This window comes from Plectropomus leopardus, chromosome 13 (assembly GCF_026936395.1).
Source record: "Plectropomus leopardus strain MGB_pleo_1.0 chromosome 13, ASM2693639v1, whole genome shotgun sequence".
Taxonomy (NCBI): Eukaryota; Metazoa; Chordata; class Actinopteri; order Perciformes; family Serranidae; genus Plectropomus; species Plectropomus leopardus.
The window spans coordinates 3656916-3671746 of NC_142188.1; the positions used below are offsets into that span (position 1 = coordinate 3656916).

Sequence of the window (14831 nt, forward strand, 5' to 3'; positions counted from 1 at the left end):
AAATCCTAGAGATGTCCTAAACTCTTTGAAACATGTATGGGACTGCTGCGACTGGCCTCTGACCTTTTTGCAAAAGTGGCCCCAAAGCAAAGCAAGCTGAGTGTCCCTTTTGAACAGTACGAGCTAAATGTAAAGTAAAACCAGCACTTTTTTTTATAACTAATAGAGAAGCAGTGGTCTCAATGGTTCCAAAGACAGACAAAAACTCAAAAAAGCCCTTTAATGAACTGACACTGAGACATCACAACAGGTAGAGATGCTAAAGAGAGATAGACAGGAAAAGATAAAGGGAGTGAACACAAGGAAATGTTGGAAAGGAGCAACCAACAGCCTGGATTAAAAATGGAGTGAAACACATGAAAGAACGTGTGCTTCGTTATTATATATTATTATTATATATTCTCACACACTGTGAGACTTTACTGCCGTCACAGCTGATGTCTTAAATGAGTTCACACTCACAGCTTCCAGATTTAAAGCCGTCATCACTTTGTCACATGAATATATGATGGAGACAGAGACGTTGTAAACAATGTGTCTGCATTATAAGAAAAACAACATATTTCATTCTTCACTGAAAGCTATTACCTATATCAACTTGAAAACATGACAGATGTGCTGATAAGACATGGTGGCTGATCAATGGCTTTCAATCTGATAGTTCAGATTTTTTTAAGTGGGGTTGTATGGGGTACTTATCAGCACGCCCCCAGTTTGGAGAAGCAGGCTGGAGTCTGACATGAAAGCCCTGCTGCGGATGAGTGAGCAACAAAACGTCCTGCATATTGCAAGAAATTAGTAATTTAGAAAATCAATAAAATAAGCAGGGAAAAATGTCCAAAATGTCCATTTATTATTATGATTATTATTATTATACAGATTTTTTTTCTTATTTTTAACCCTTTTTTTTCAAGTTACTTCATTTTTTGTTTTATTTTACCTTTTCTTTTTGTTGCTATTGTTTTTGTTGCACTTTTTTCCTAATTTCTTGCCAATTTGGGGCTAATTTCCTCTCAAGTTGCCTTTTTCCCGTGTTTTTGAAAGAAATCAAGCCAGTTTGCTTTGGCTTTAAATGGTTTAAAGGATTTTGCATCCAGCTCTCTCATTTCAAGTTACTTAGACAAAATATTGCCCATATTTTACTTCTCTAGAAGCACCACTGAGGAATTAGTCACTGCTGACTGCAACAGCTCTTTTTTTTGATGCAGAGAAGTGAGTTGCTCATACTTAACTGTGACTCACTGGACTCAACCCCAGAGGTAAAGGCACTCTGCCCCCGGTAAAGATCTGAAAATAATTAGCTAAATCAACCTAGTGGAGCTGCCGTGTGCGTGTGTGTGCATCTATCAGCTAGACTGTTCCATTAGTTAAGATTTAGGGGGATTTAGTGGAATATGGCAGTGTGGATTTCTATTAATATTTTGTTTTCTCACCTTTAACTAATTTCTTGCAATTTGCTGGACATTTCTTAATGTTTCAAACCGTTAAATAGCTTGTAGAAAGTGTCTGAACACAGCACAAGAAAAATAATGTCAATCCAGGTTTCAAAGGGTTAAAGGTTTGGTGTGAATCACCAAAGATAGTCCATATATCCACTTCAGCTGCACATGCAGTGTATTTTGTGTGGCCAAGACAACACCCTTCATGTCTCTCTAATGAAATCAGACTGACGCCTATAGGTGTTTCATGGGGAACAGGTGTTCAGGCACAGCAGTGAGAGTGTTTGGGTGTCTGTGCATCTGTGCACTGTATGTATGGGTGTCACTAGAGATTAGTTCCTTCAGTCAGTGACACGAGGTCGATTATGGAATTACAGGATCGTGGTGGGTGCCTATTGTTCCTATAGCCTGGGATCACTGCCTCACTGAGACACGTCCACAGAGCCTCCTGAAATAGGGGGCTGACCACAGACCGCTGACTCGGATCATAAGTGCTTCACAAACTGTTGTCTGAGGACTTGAGAGCGTGCCGCAAAAGTAAAGCTGTTTCACTATGAGCTAGGATAAAGTTTTCAATAATATTTTATCTTTCAGCGTGACAATGAAGGTATGTAAAAGACAAAAACATGATATAGGAGACCTCCTATAGAAAGACAATGAGAAAAGCAATCAAATTGGCAACACCGTGCTCTGATATGAACCTTAACTCCAATTTAAAGTGCAAAAAAGACCTTAATTTGGGGTCGCTGGTGGTTTGGGGGTAGTGGGGGCAGCCCATGTGCAAAGGCAATGTCTTTGCCAAAGCAGCCGCAGTTTCGCTTTTAGCCTGCAGCCCTTTGCTGCATGTCCCCCCCCCCCCCCCCCTTCCTCCTTTCATGCTAGCTCTGTCCTGTCAAATGATGACAAAATAACCAAAAAAAGTACTACAATACTAGAAATGTCTTAAAAACAGAACATCCTAAAATCCTAAAAATGTACAAAAATCCAAGAAATATCCTTAAATCCTAAAAACATTCTTAAATCCTGTATGTCATAAAATCCTGGAAATGCTCTAAAATCTCAGAAATGTCCTAAATCCTAGAAAAGTCCTCAAATCTGAAAAATTTCCTCAAATCCAAGGAACATCCTAAAATCACAGAAATGTCCTAAAATACCTGAAATGTCCTATAATCTGAGAAATGTCTTAATATCCTTGAAATGTCTTCAGATCCTAGAAACGTCTACAAATGTGAGACATGTCCAAAAACCGTCCTAAAATCCTAGAAACGTCCTAAAATCTGAGAAATGTCCTCAAATCCTAGAAGCATGAGCCCTAGCAAGTTTTGCAAACATTGTAAAGTAAAATATTTTTTTAGAAATTAGTGGAAAGAAAATTGCCTGAAAATAAGACGAAAAGAGAAGCCAAAAACAAATCTTCAAAAAAAAAGAAGATTTATCTAACAATGAGTATCCCCAGACAGCACTCTTGATTCTGGTCCGCTTTCACACTATGTATATTTTTGGGTTGTTTGGTGTAAAGTCCCTGTCCTCTGCTGAGTTCAGCGCACTGTGTCGTAGAGCTGACACATACGAGGCCGTCTGAGTGATCAAAAACACGCTCTAAGCTCTAATCATTTCTGCCTCGATCCTTCTCCTGTCACCTTGCCCTTTAATTTCCTCAGAAAGAGCAGAGCAGGGAGAGTGATCTTATGCTTTCTGTTTCTATGCTGCCCGTCTGCTTCGTCTTACCCTGCTATTCACTGATTAACCCTCACCCCTGCAGCCTTCTCCTCTCTCTCACCCCTTCATCCCCACCTCCTGCTCCACAAGTCTCCTCTAATGATCAGGTGCTGTTCTCCTTCTAGCTTTATCCCAGAACATTCGCCACGAGAAAATGTTGGCAGTTTCTGCAAACCATGATGCATTTGACATTTCATATGTATCATATCAACATTTCTAAAGTGCCGTAGTATGAGCCGTCTTAGTTATCAGGAGGTGGATAGCTTGACACCCTGGTTAGACGTCTGCTGAGCTGCAGACCACTGTTCAAGACCAACAAACAACATAAAATGGTTTGTTTTTTTCAATGACTCATTGCTGTGTCTCCAGCAGCTTTATATGTGCTAAAGTGGGTGTTTTTAAGGGACCTGTCACTGTTTTTCCAGTATGGTGGCACGAAAAGTGCTGGTTTTTTTTAGAGACATCACTGTGTTTCCAGCTGAGATTGTGCCCTTAAAACTGCATATTTTACGCCAAAACATGATTCAAGTAGTAATATTCAAGTAGTTTTTGTGCATAAACCTAACAATACATTACCCGCAGTGTTGTTGCAACATAAAATTTCAACATTAAGTTTAAGTTTCAGTGCAAAGTTTCAACATATTCACCACATGATAGCATACATGTACTATGTAACCGTGGTTTGCAGAATTGCATGGTGCAAACATTTTTCTGGCAATGGGTTGATGCGCAGTAATATCGGCACGTCATCCATATCTGCAGATAACAGCTTCAAAATTAAATATCAGTATTAGTCTGTCATAAACTTTTCTGGGGATATGACAGGCGGATAAGGTGGCGCTTTAATTATGTAAGTTAAAATAGGTCAAACTGTCCCTGGTTTTGGCTCTTGTCAGGATTGTCTCAAGGAGAGCATCATTCAAGTCTTTCGAAGTGGGAGACATTTTACAGTTTTGTTTAATATTTGTTACATAAAAATGCACATAGCATGTCTTACATGTAACCTCGGAGAAAAAAAGCTTTCTTGTTTCTCCCAGTGAATGTGTACATTCCCATTTTTAACGTTTCACTCCTCATACATGAACAGGATAAAACTGACAGATAGAAAAAGTCATGCTCTCCATATCTGCGCTTCAATGACAGACATGCTGATCCAATGTTATATCAAAGATATGTAAAGCTGTCAGTCAACATGAAAGAGTGATGGACAAGCACCGAAACAACTGGTCATTTAGTCCACTGGATCCCAAAATACAGGTCAGGACCTCCCCCAAGGGGTCACAAGATCATTAAGAAACAAAAAATAAGTAATAAAGATTCAACGTTACACAAAAGTATGTCTATTCTTCTAACTTTCTCACTCAAATGTTTGACTTTTGTCTTGCTAAACACATAAGTTCTTTCACCTATGAAAATCTTTTGAAATTAACAATCAAAGCAAGAGAAGTCACTCATCTCAAAGCTTGTGATGAGAGTTCATGGAGTTATTTCTTCATTTTAGGGTGTCACAAGCCAAAAAGGCAGGAAACTGAAGGGCAGTAAAGCACATGTGGAAATCAAAACCAGCCACCACCTAATGCTAGTAACATGTGCAAGTGAATCTAGAATTATTCACGCTTTAAAAAAGGTAATTTCCAACCCTGTGAAAGCAGTGAGAATTCATCGAAAATGAAACAGGAACATTTTTGAAAATTGTTCAACACATTTAGAAAGGAAAAAAAGAAAAATACTTTCCAGTTCCAACTTCTTAAATGTGAGGATTCCCTATTTTATACCATTGAACTGTTGGTCAGACTACCATGGACTACTACCATGGTCAGACTACTGACTGCATGCCAGCACTGTTTCTGGACATTTTACATGCTAAACAATCAATCAAGTAATTGCAAAAATAACCCACAAACTAACCAGTAATGAAAACCATCATTACTCGCAACTCTGCTCTCCATAACGGCGCTTTGATAACAACTCAGGCTGATCTGATGTCTGATCCCTGCTGCTTACAAAGAGAGATATACTGTATATGCAAAGCCATCAATCGACATAAAGAGGCGTTTGGACATGAAATAAGGAGTGCCTGCCTTCGCCATAAGAATGACACCATAAATCTGTCTGTTGGCGCTCCAGGAACCTGCAGCTCAGACTGTCGATAGATGTCACCTGCCTGTGATGTGAACTACGATCCTGTGCTGCACATGCTTCAGCGCTGATGGCCTGAGGGTGTCTCGTCCCTCCTGGGACCGGCTCCCATATAAAGGGCCAGAGACAGATATAGCATGACGTGGTGTAAGTCATCATCTATTTCTATTGACTGGGTTCATGCACAATTTTATCGACAAATTTCCATGTTTTTTCCATGACTCTGAGGCAAATTTTAAGGACTGTACATTCATAAATGCTCCTTATTGGTTCTTTTTCATTACTATACAAGAGCTTTATTTAAAAATATATATTATTTAAATAAATAAAATCTTCAGGATAGGATTAGGACCGATTATTTAAATATAACAAACAATATATTTAAGGATTTTTAAGGATTTTTTTAAGGATCACGGAGGGACTTTAGGGGAGGGACATCTAAATTTAAATGGCTGTATTTTGTTTTTATTTTACTGACAATTTTTTCATTAAACATTTTTGTCGATTTTTGATGAAAAAAATTTGGCGCTTTGTTAAAAAAAAATGTGATTTTAAAGAAAACATTACTTCCCAACCTGCGAAGGCATGTTTTCTTAAAAAACTTTTTGCACATTTTAATGAATGATTTTTCTTTCATGCCTTTAATCAAAAAATCACCAAATATTACATCATTTATCACAGCCAGAAACTGTAAAAACAGAAATTATTGTTGGATTTTTCAAATTTCCAACAGTCCTTGAACTTGAAACTTTCAGGGTATATTTAGTTTTCCAATACCTTTCCAGGCCTGGAGATAGCTATTTACAAATCCATGACTTTTCCATGTACTTCATGACCGTACGAACCCTGTATATTTAGTCCTAAGAGGAGAGAATAGGCTTTACAAAACAAGCTGTCTTCCCAGCGGGTGTTTCTTTAGAGGCAAATTGGTCATGAAATCGGCTCCAGGGCCAAGATTTCTTTTCCATGTATCTCACCACCCACGTTATGATCTCACCCTATAGGAGAAGCATCAGTTCAGGACAAATCAGCCTATTGTGAGATAAAAACGAGAGAGGAAACAGAAAGAAAAAGGCTCCTCTCTGTGAAAAGAGGGTCAAAATATCAGCCTTTGAAGATGTGGAGGCAGAGCATGCCTGTTTGATTTGACACAGCACTCATCACCTGCAGTGTGATAATGAAAATGTGATTGCGCCAACATTCATAGATCAGCCTCTCAAATACCTACAACAGTGACAACTGTGGGACCACGGCGTACCTGAGCGGCTGCAAACAAGGGAATAACATCGCCATCTAGAGGCTTTCACCAGCCTCGCTCCCACACAGAGCAGAAAAATATGCCTATCATGCTCTCCCACATTATTCACACTCACTCTTTTCAACAAGTGGATTCAAACAACCACAAGAGGAAGCTGTCCAACAGCCCTCCCTCTACATCTGAAGCATTAATCCACTGCTTGATGAGACTCAGAACTATAGCTCCCCGTGCAAGGTCACTTCAAGCCAGCATGCAATATTGCCGGGGCGAGAACGAGCGGAGAGAGAGACAGACAGAGAGGATGGGGGAGGATAAATACCTGAGACACAGATAACCTTCGGAGAGAGAGCATGCACAGCTTGGAGATATCTCGACGGAGACAAGTGACCAACGAAACAATGAAAATAATCACAAAGGGATGGAGTGAACGTACAACAGAGGATTAGGGCCATGTTAAAGACAAAAAGGTTAGATTTTGGGAATGAAGTTATAATATCACGTGAGTAAAGTTGGAATTTTAAGAATTAAGTTGTAGTATTATGCTAAAAAAAGTAATATTTTGAGAAAAAAGGAGTAATATTATGAGAATAAAGTTGGAATATTACAAAAAAAGGTCTGAAATTTACAAGAAAAAGGTAGGAATTTCAGGAGAACAAAGTCAAATGATATAAAAGGAAACAAAGCACGAACAAAGCAAACTATACAACAGGGGAGAGCACAGGCAGCTGCCTTGGCCATTGTCCCCAGATGCCAAGGAGGATGCCCTCCGTATAATATCCCCTCTTGTAAAATTACAACTTTATTCTCATAATAAAACGACTTAATTGTTATAAAATTGCGACTTTTTTTTTTTGGAAAATTACAACTATTTTTCTCATAATATTACGACTTTATTCTCATAATATTACGTGTTTATTCTCATAGAATTACTACTTTTTTCTTGTAAAACTACAACTTCATTCTCGTAAAATTGTGTTTTTTTCCTCATAATATTACCTTATTTTCGAAGTCTCAAAAGACTTTTTTTCCTCAGTGTGGCCATGAACCTCTGTCGTATGAAAGCCTCCTCAGAGAAGATTTTTATTCTTACCTATGATCGGAGCAAGGCGGAAGATGTCAGAGAGGCGGCTGTTCACTGGTTCATACGGAGAATCCTCCAAGAAATCATTACCTGTGAGGAAGATGAGATGTTACAGACAGATAGATGGATGTGTTTTTAACCCCCCCTCCTGTTTTGTTTATCATCCTTCACCCTTCACATTGGCCTGCATGTGACACGGGTTATTTGGGTCAGTCGATATCCACGCTGGCACACAGCCCCACGCTTGATTAGGCAGGTTGGTCAGCTGTGTTGCGCAACTGGAAGTCAACTCAGTGGCAATGGGGCTGGACGGCAGTTTCGGGACTTAAAAGGCCCCCCTGCTATGATCAACACTTAAAGATGGCACTGCCAGCCAGCGCTGAGGGGCGTCACGCTCCATTACCCTCGAGGAAAGTGATTTAGGAGGTCAAAAAGTGTCTTGGCTCTGCAGGACTGTGGCTGAAAAGCGAGTCGGGGGGCCAAATTTGAATGAAAGTTGAGTGATTGTGCATGATTAATAGCAGTGTGCTACTTTTTGAGGGGTTTTTTTGGTGTGTGTTTTTGGAAGCAAGGATGGGAGGGGGTCAGGAGGCGGAGGGAGGCTCCATATAAGAGTGGGAGGAGCTGGGGCCACTAATCCTCTCACCCCCTTTACTGAGCAGATTAGAAAACCTATGGGGAGCGACTGTCCATTTCACATTAACCAAAGCTGCAGGGTGTTCTCTAAATGTAGCCGTCCACCCAAACAAGGAACCCTGAGGGACTCTGTGGAGGTTTAATGGCTTCCCCCTCCAAAATAACAAACAGTCGTGCTTTTGTTCCATTCTCTGGTAGATCTTTGAACAAAAGAAACACAGGAAATAAGATTTTACTCTGATCAGATGTGCATAAATCCACATCTGCAAACTGAAGGTGAGGGACTATCTGTTACATGGTCAAGTTTTGGCTATTTTTACTTTGGCTGACCAGGGTTTGGAAGGCATGTTTACTTTAAATGTCACCAACAACTTTAAAAGAAAGGAAATTGCCTGGAATTAAAAAACAACAGAAACTTAAAGTTTTAAATTTAAAAAAATGTCTTTATTTTTTGAATCATCAAAAAATTAAAACAATAATTGCAATAAAAAATCTAAAAGAAAAACAAAAATCACCAAAAATTTTCAGGAAAAAAGTGGCAGTTTGTTTTTGTTTTGTTTTTTTAAATCGGTCAAAATTTTAAGAAAGAAATCACGAGTTAAAAAAAAAAATAGGAAAAAAAAAATAAAAATTTAAAAATCACCAGAAATTTCAAAATAAATAAATAAACTTAAAAAAAATCAAGAAAAAATAGAAATATGCAAGAATTTTAGAATAAACGACAAAAATTATAAAAGAAAAAAATCATTAAAACAAAATAAAACATGCCATCATTAAATATGATCAGTGAAATTACGACAAGATACAGCCATGGAAAGTTGTATGGCCTTTCCTAAGTCAAAATGATGATCATTTGATATGCCTCCTCCTTTTGCACCACCCCTCTCATATATAGGGAACAGTCCCTAATATTGATTTAAGGAAAAAAGCCCCAGATACAAGGATCCTGAGCAAACACCCCTGAGCAACGCAACACAAATCTGCAATCAAAAATGGGTGAGGATTTATCTCTCGAGAAAAAAGATCCACCAGAATCATGAAACCAACCTTGTAATGTCTGATAGATCCCCCAGTAAATGCGCAGGCAGTTCTTCTCTTTCTTCATGCCTCGTTTACACCGGCAGTTGTACAGCGGGCTCTGTTTGAGCGCGTCCATGGCGCTCCGGCACTCGTCCTTGGCCTCCAGGCCGGCCACCATGCTGAAGTTGCTCTCCTTGCCGCCGGCCACGCACTGCCTCATCGTGCGGTACTTGGTGCTGCACGCCTGCTCCTTCAGGCACTGCTCGCTGGCCCTCACACAGTCCAGCCGGGTGGCCCCAGCGCGCAGGTTCTCCTCGGCATAAGACAACACATCTGTAAACACAAATTGCATTTATTATAATGGGTAAAAACAATAATGCCTCTGTCGATGTGTTCTCATTGCTTTTCCACAATAAATATTCGAGGATTTAGCACTTTTGGAGTATTTTAACCCCTGAAAGCTTGCAGATGTGATGCACATGCATCCACATCGCCACAAAAGCATGATTGCATGAACTATTTGAAAGCATACAACTTGACAACTCCGTGATCCACGCAGCGACTTTGACAGTTTCCGATGAAAACGCACAGCTGCTTCCACATTTATTATTGTTTGATGAAGCAGTGAAAGCCCCTGATGGTCGTTTTGGAGCAGTTTGGACCCCAGTAGCCTCCACACGGACTCCCTGTGCGCAGCTGTCTCTGCCACGCTCCCTCTTATGAATAAAGCTCATAATTTCGCCCTTAAATATCACACGTACCTATAAATTAAGCTGTCGGTGCAGACAAATAAACTTACCTAAAAGAGGCAGAAGGACATACAATACCGGGAGGATCATTGTCTTCCTCTCCATGTGAAACATAAACCCTTATTGGAGCGAAAATTGCGACCTAAAAGCGACTTAACAGCAGTTTAATTCCCAGGGTACTTCCACTGTATTGAAATCCATTGAAAAGACGCTCCGCTATGCAAAACAAGATCCAGCTCGCGTAGTGCGAGAAATATCCCTCTCTTCAAAAAAAAAAAAAGTGTCCAGTCCGGATTCGGCACAGTTTCTATGACTCTCAGCAAAAAAAGAAGTGATTCTTTGTTTCTTTTTCCTCCCGTGCGGGTGGTCTTCTCACCGCCGGGAGACAAAGACGTGGGGATCAGAGCAGCGGTGGAAGCGAAACGGGCGAGTGTCCTCCAACTCCAGCCAGTGGGATGCTTGCGTCTGTGCGTCTGAGCGCACACAGCCAACTGGAGCCCCACTGCTGTCTAGCGCATTCAGCAGGAGGAGAGTGCCAGCTTCCCCCCTCGCGCTCAACTACTGTAATCTTATAATAAATGTACAAAGATATACCTCCCCATCACAGCAAACGCACTCCCTTATTATGACAGTATCACAATGGCAGCACAGAAAACAAATAATTAGCTTTAAGCTCGCTTGACTCACTAATGAGCACCGGAGACTCAAGTCCCAAAGGATGCATAAGAGCAGTGATGATGATTTCTGAAAAGGTTACCGAGTTGCACACTCACTACAAATCTCTTTGGGGTTATTATAGTTTTTTTTTTTATAGTGTTTACTTTTAATAACTTTCCAGCTCACTAAGAGGAAAAAAATCACTTTCCAGTCCATTAAAATGCACACAGGTCGCGCTTTCTAACCACAGAGGGTATGTGTTTGCGGTTTTTATGAGATGAAACATCAACTCTTGACGGGTGGGTTTTACATTCCAGTCAAAGTGTGCTGACAGATAGAGGGCAAAGAGCAAGTGCATGTTTAAGACGTGATTAATAGCAACATGTGGAGCAGCTCATATGAAGCCCTGTTTTTAAAAGGGTGCCACTTAAGTGACAAAATGAATATTTCAGCCACATGATATTTCAGGCGTGTGTGGCTCCTCCCAGTTGTCTATAACGTTAATCCAGTTTGCAAAATGCCAAAAAATGTTATGCAACACAGCTGCAAACTGTGAGGAGAGTGGGCAGAGAAGTATTTCATGATGACACTTCAGATGGTGATATAAAATACAGCCTCTGAAAAAAAACATGTTTTTGATGTTTGCCAGGTGAAGCAGCCTGACAGCGCTGCGCGGAGGGGAAGCTGCACTCAGTCCACACACAGAGGAGTGGACACTGTGTGACTGTCGCCATCTGTCGGTGGTTTTAAAGTAAAGGTCAATGTTAAAAGTGGTGATATTAAACAAAGATGCTGTCATTATTTTCAGGGTTTAACAGGATGTAATTGTAATACTTTACAATCAATTACTGTTAAAATGATACAGCGATATGGATGCTATGATTATTTCCAGGGTTTAACAGGATGTAACTGTAACATGTCACAATAAATTACTGATATAATACAGTATGACAATGCTATGGTTATTTCCAGGGTTTTGCAAGGTGTAAATGAAGTTTTTTACACACAAAAAACTCTGTTAAAATGATATAGTGATACACATATGAAGATACTCTAATTATTTCCAGGATTTGACTGTAATATTTTGCATAAAATTACTGGAAAATGATACAGTGATATAATTATGAGAAGCTATGAGTTCAACAAGATGTAACTGTGATATTTTAAAATAAATTGCTGTAAAAACGATATAGTGATAAAGACAGATACTGTGATTACTCCCAGGATTTTACTAGATGTAACTATAATATTTCACAATAACTTGAGGTAAAGGTGATAGCAATATAAATTTGAAGATATGTTTTTTTCCCCAGGGTTTTACAGGATGTACCAGTAATATGTCACAAAAAATTATAGTAATATAACTGGGTTTGAAACAGGGTAAGTTTCAGTTCCTTAAAAATCACCCAAAATTTGAAAGAAAAAATAAAATAAAGTAAAAAAAAAAGTAAAAAACCAATTACCATCTTTATTAAGAAAAATAAACAGAGCACATTTAATGAGCGCCAACTATCACTAATGTCCATTTCAGCCACCAGTTTGGCTCTGCGAACAAAATGCATCATCACTGTTTACAAACACAAAAAGAACCTATAGACAAAAATAATGAAATGTAAAATATTTGACTGTACATTTACAAGTTGCATTACTTTCATATTAAGTTACAGTATCATTTTTATAGTAATTTATTGTGAAATATTACAGGTACATCCTGTAAAATCCTGGTTGTAATTAACCGTGTAGGCTGTATGTTTCACACTTCATTTTTCATTGTAGTATACATAAAAATATGACCATCACATTTTGAATACCTCTGTCTGATCACTTTAATGAATAAAAATGTAACAATGCTTGATTAGAATAACAGGGATGAGGCATCATGCGACCTGTAACTGCTCCTATAGCTCATTGATCGCCTATAGGGTCTATTCAGAGGCTAATCCACTTGGCTAAATACATGGGACCAGACTATGTCAATGAGCCCCTCTCTGCATTAAAGACTGGGTTGAAATCAATGGATGCTGGCGTCCACCACAGTAAATCAAACCCAGAGAGGGAGAGCAGCTTCATTCAGAGATGGGATGAAACGATCTTACTCAAACGTCAGTGAATAATCCCTGAAAAAAAGGACGCTGTGATTAAGCAGGTATGATGAATCAATCCTGCAAGGTACAGTCACTTTTCAAAATGACTTTCCATTTTGTTAAATATATGCCACAGGCCAATGTCCACGGCTATTTTTATAGTGAACATGACAGGAAAAGAGACAGAAAATGGGTACAAATGAAAGACAGGCTCCGGCTGCTATCCAGGATAATTGTCTGCTTACAATTTGATGACTTTGCTGTTCTTAAGTCTCCAAAGGGAGCCTTGCCAGTCAGAGGAAGGCTCAGTCTGGTGATTTATGAAAAGCCTCAATCAATATGTGATATTAATTTTGCAAATGAATGTCAGAATGATGTACTCCTCAGGTCATTTAAACGTTTCACGCGGTAATGTGCTTCATGGCACCGGATCAGAGGCTTTTTCCCGTCCGTGATGGTGAAACGAGAAAATTGGTCAAAGTCAGAAATTGTGTGACAAATGTTAGACAGCGAGTCTCAATGGATTACTGTTGAGAGAGCTGACTGTGCCGATACAGCACTTCATAACGTTCACGGTCCAACACTCAATCGAGTGGGGACTGACAGATCAATGCCAATGTAGGCCTACTGAGGGCCAAATTTCTTTTCCCTCCGAGGATACTATGATTCTCCTAGCAGATTACAATAGGTCAACCCTTTGCCCTCCACGTAAAAAAAAAAAAAATTACCTACTGCAGTGCAGCCATTAACCCTTTGAAATCTAAGAAAACTGGCCACATTTATTTCAAAAACATGGGAAGAAGGCAGTGAGCAGAAAGAAGAAATTACCCCAAAAAAATTCCCAAATTCCTGAAAATTCGTGAAAAGTAAAATACATTTTTAAAAAATTAAATAAATAAATAAAAACAAAGAAATTACCAGAAAAAAAGGTGATTGAAAAATTAAAATAATCTTATTAAATAATTTAAAATAATTATCCAACTACTTTATTTCTTAATCAACAGACTGGTGAGGTGTTTTTTGTATTTATGTTTTCATGTTTGACAGCTTCCTGCAGTTTCTCAGTAGAGTCACGTTATGTTGCTGTGATGTCCTGTCAGCTGTCACAGTTAGCATCTCAAAAGCTTTTGCACCACCACAAAAAAAGAAAAAGTAATGTCAAGGTAGACCGTGCTAACTATATTAGTAGTTTCATCCTTTGAAAAATTAACAAATTGGCTTTATTTCTCTAACCATGGGAAGAAGTTACAAAATAAAAGTTACTAGGAAATTGCCTGCTAGACAGTGCTAATTAGCTACGTTACCGTAGCAAAGTTAGCCGTTAGCCGGTTTTGTTTGTTTGTTTTTAGCAATACTCTGTACATTACCAATGCTTCAGACAGCAGAAATACTTCCAGACATTGAAAAACAACTTGTATGCGTTTTATATTCAGCTCCCCCTCGTTAACTTCATATCAAGTAAGAGACGTTAACGCCGTTTGTTCCTGTAAAATGTCGCTAAAGTTTGCTAGGTGCGCCCGCAGCTTGACAGTCGGCTTAATTTCGGCTCCTCACAGAGCTGTAGTCTGTACGAAATGATCATTTATGTTATCACAAGTTGATAAATATTTACCTTTTGTTGAATAAATGCTTAAAAATGGGCATTTTTGACGCCAATGGCGAGCGACAAAGGCTGGGCAGCACTCTGCCGCTAGACGTTTGTTTTTTGAGGTTTTTTTTAAATCAACTTTATTGACACTTTTTCAAGTTTACAAAACAAAACAAAACAAAACAAAACTATTTGGTACAAGGGGCAGGCCTGTCACTTAACTTTTTGAAATCTAAACAAAATGGCCTGATTTCTTAAAAAAAAAACTGAAATAAAAAATAAAATTAAAAACATGGGGAGAAGATCCCCATGTATCTTTCCCCCCCGTAATATCATTAAATGAAAGCACATTAATGAAGTTTTCTGGACACACCATTATTTCTTTTTAAACTTATTTTTAGGTCCCTCTATCATGCTATCCTGATTTTTTTGCAACTTGCAGGATATTTCTTCAAGCCACT

General features: G+C 39.0%; 1 protein-coding gene across 4 annotated transcripts in view; it reads right to left on the reverse strand.

Moving 5' to 3' along the window:
• Positions 1-14831, reverse strand: part of gfra1a (gdnf family receptor alpha 1a) — a 162561-nt gene that overhangs the window by 127431 nt on the left and 20299 nt on the right. For 2 of the 4 annotated variants that reach the window (XM_088086462.1, XM_088086460.1), the window contains exons 2-3: positions 9320-9625; positions 7646-7726 (exon numbers count right to left, since the gene is read on the reverse strand). In XM_088086462.1, the coding sequence (XP_087942588.1) occupies positions 7646-7726; positions 9320-9625 (387 nt within the window). Of the gene's footprint in view, positions 1-7645; positions 7727-9319; positions 9626-10091; positions 10694-14831 lie in introns of those variants that run through there. The other 2 variants (XM_088086461.1, XM_042502425.2) reach the window with 2 other exon arrangements.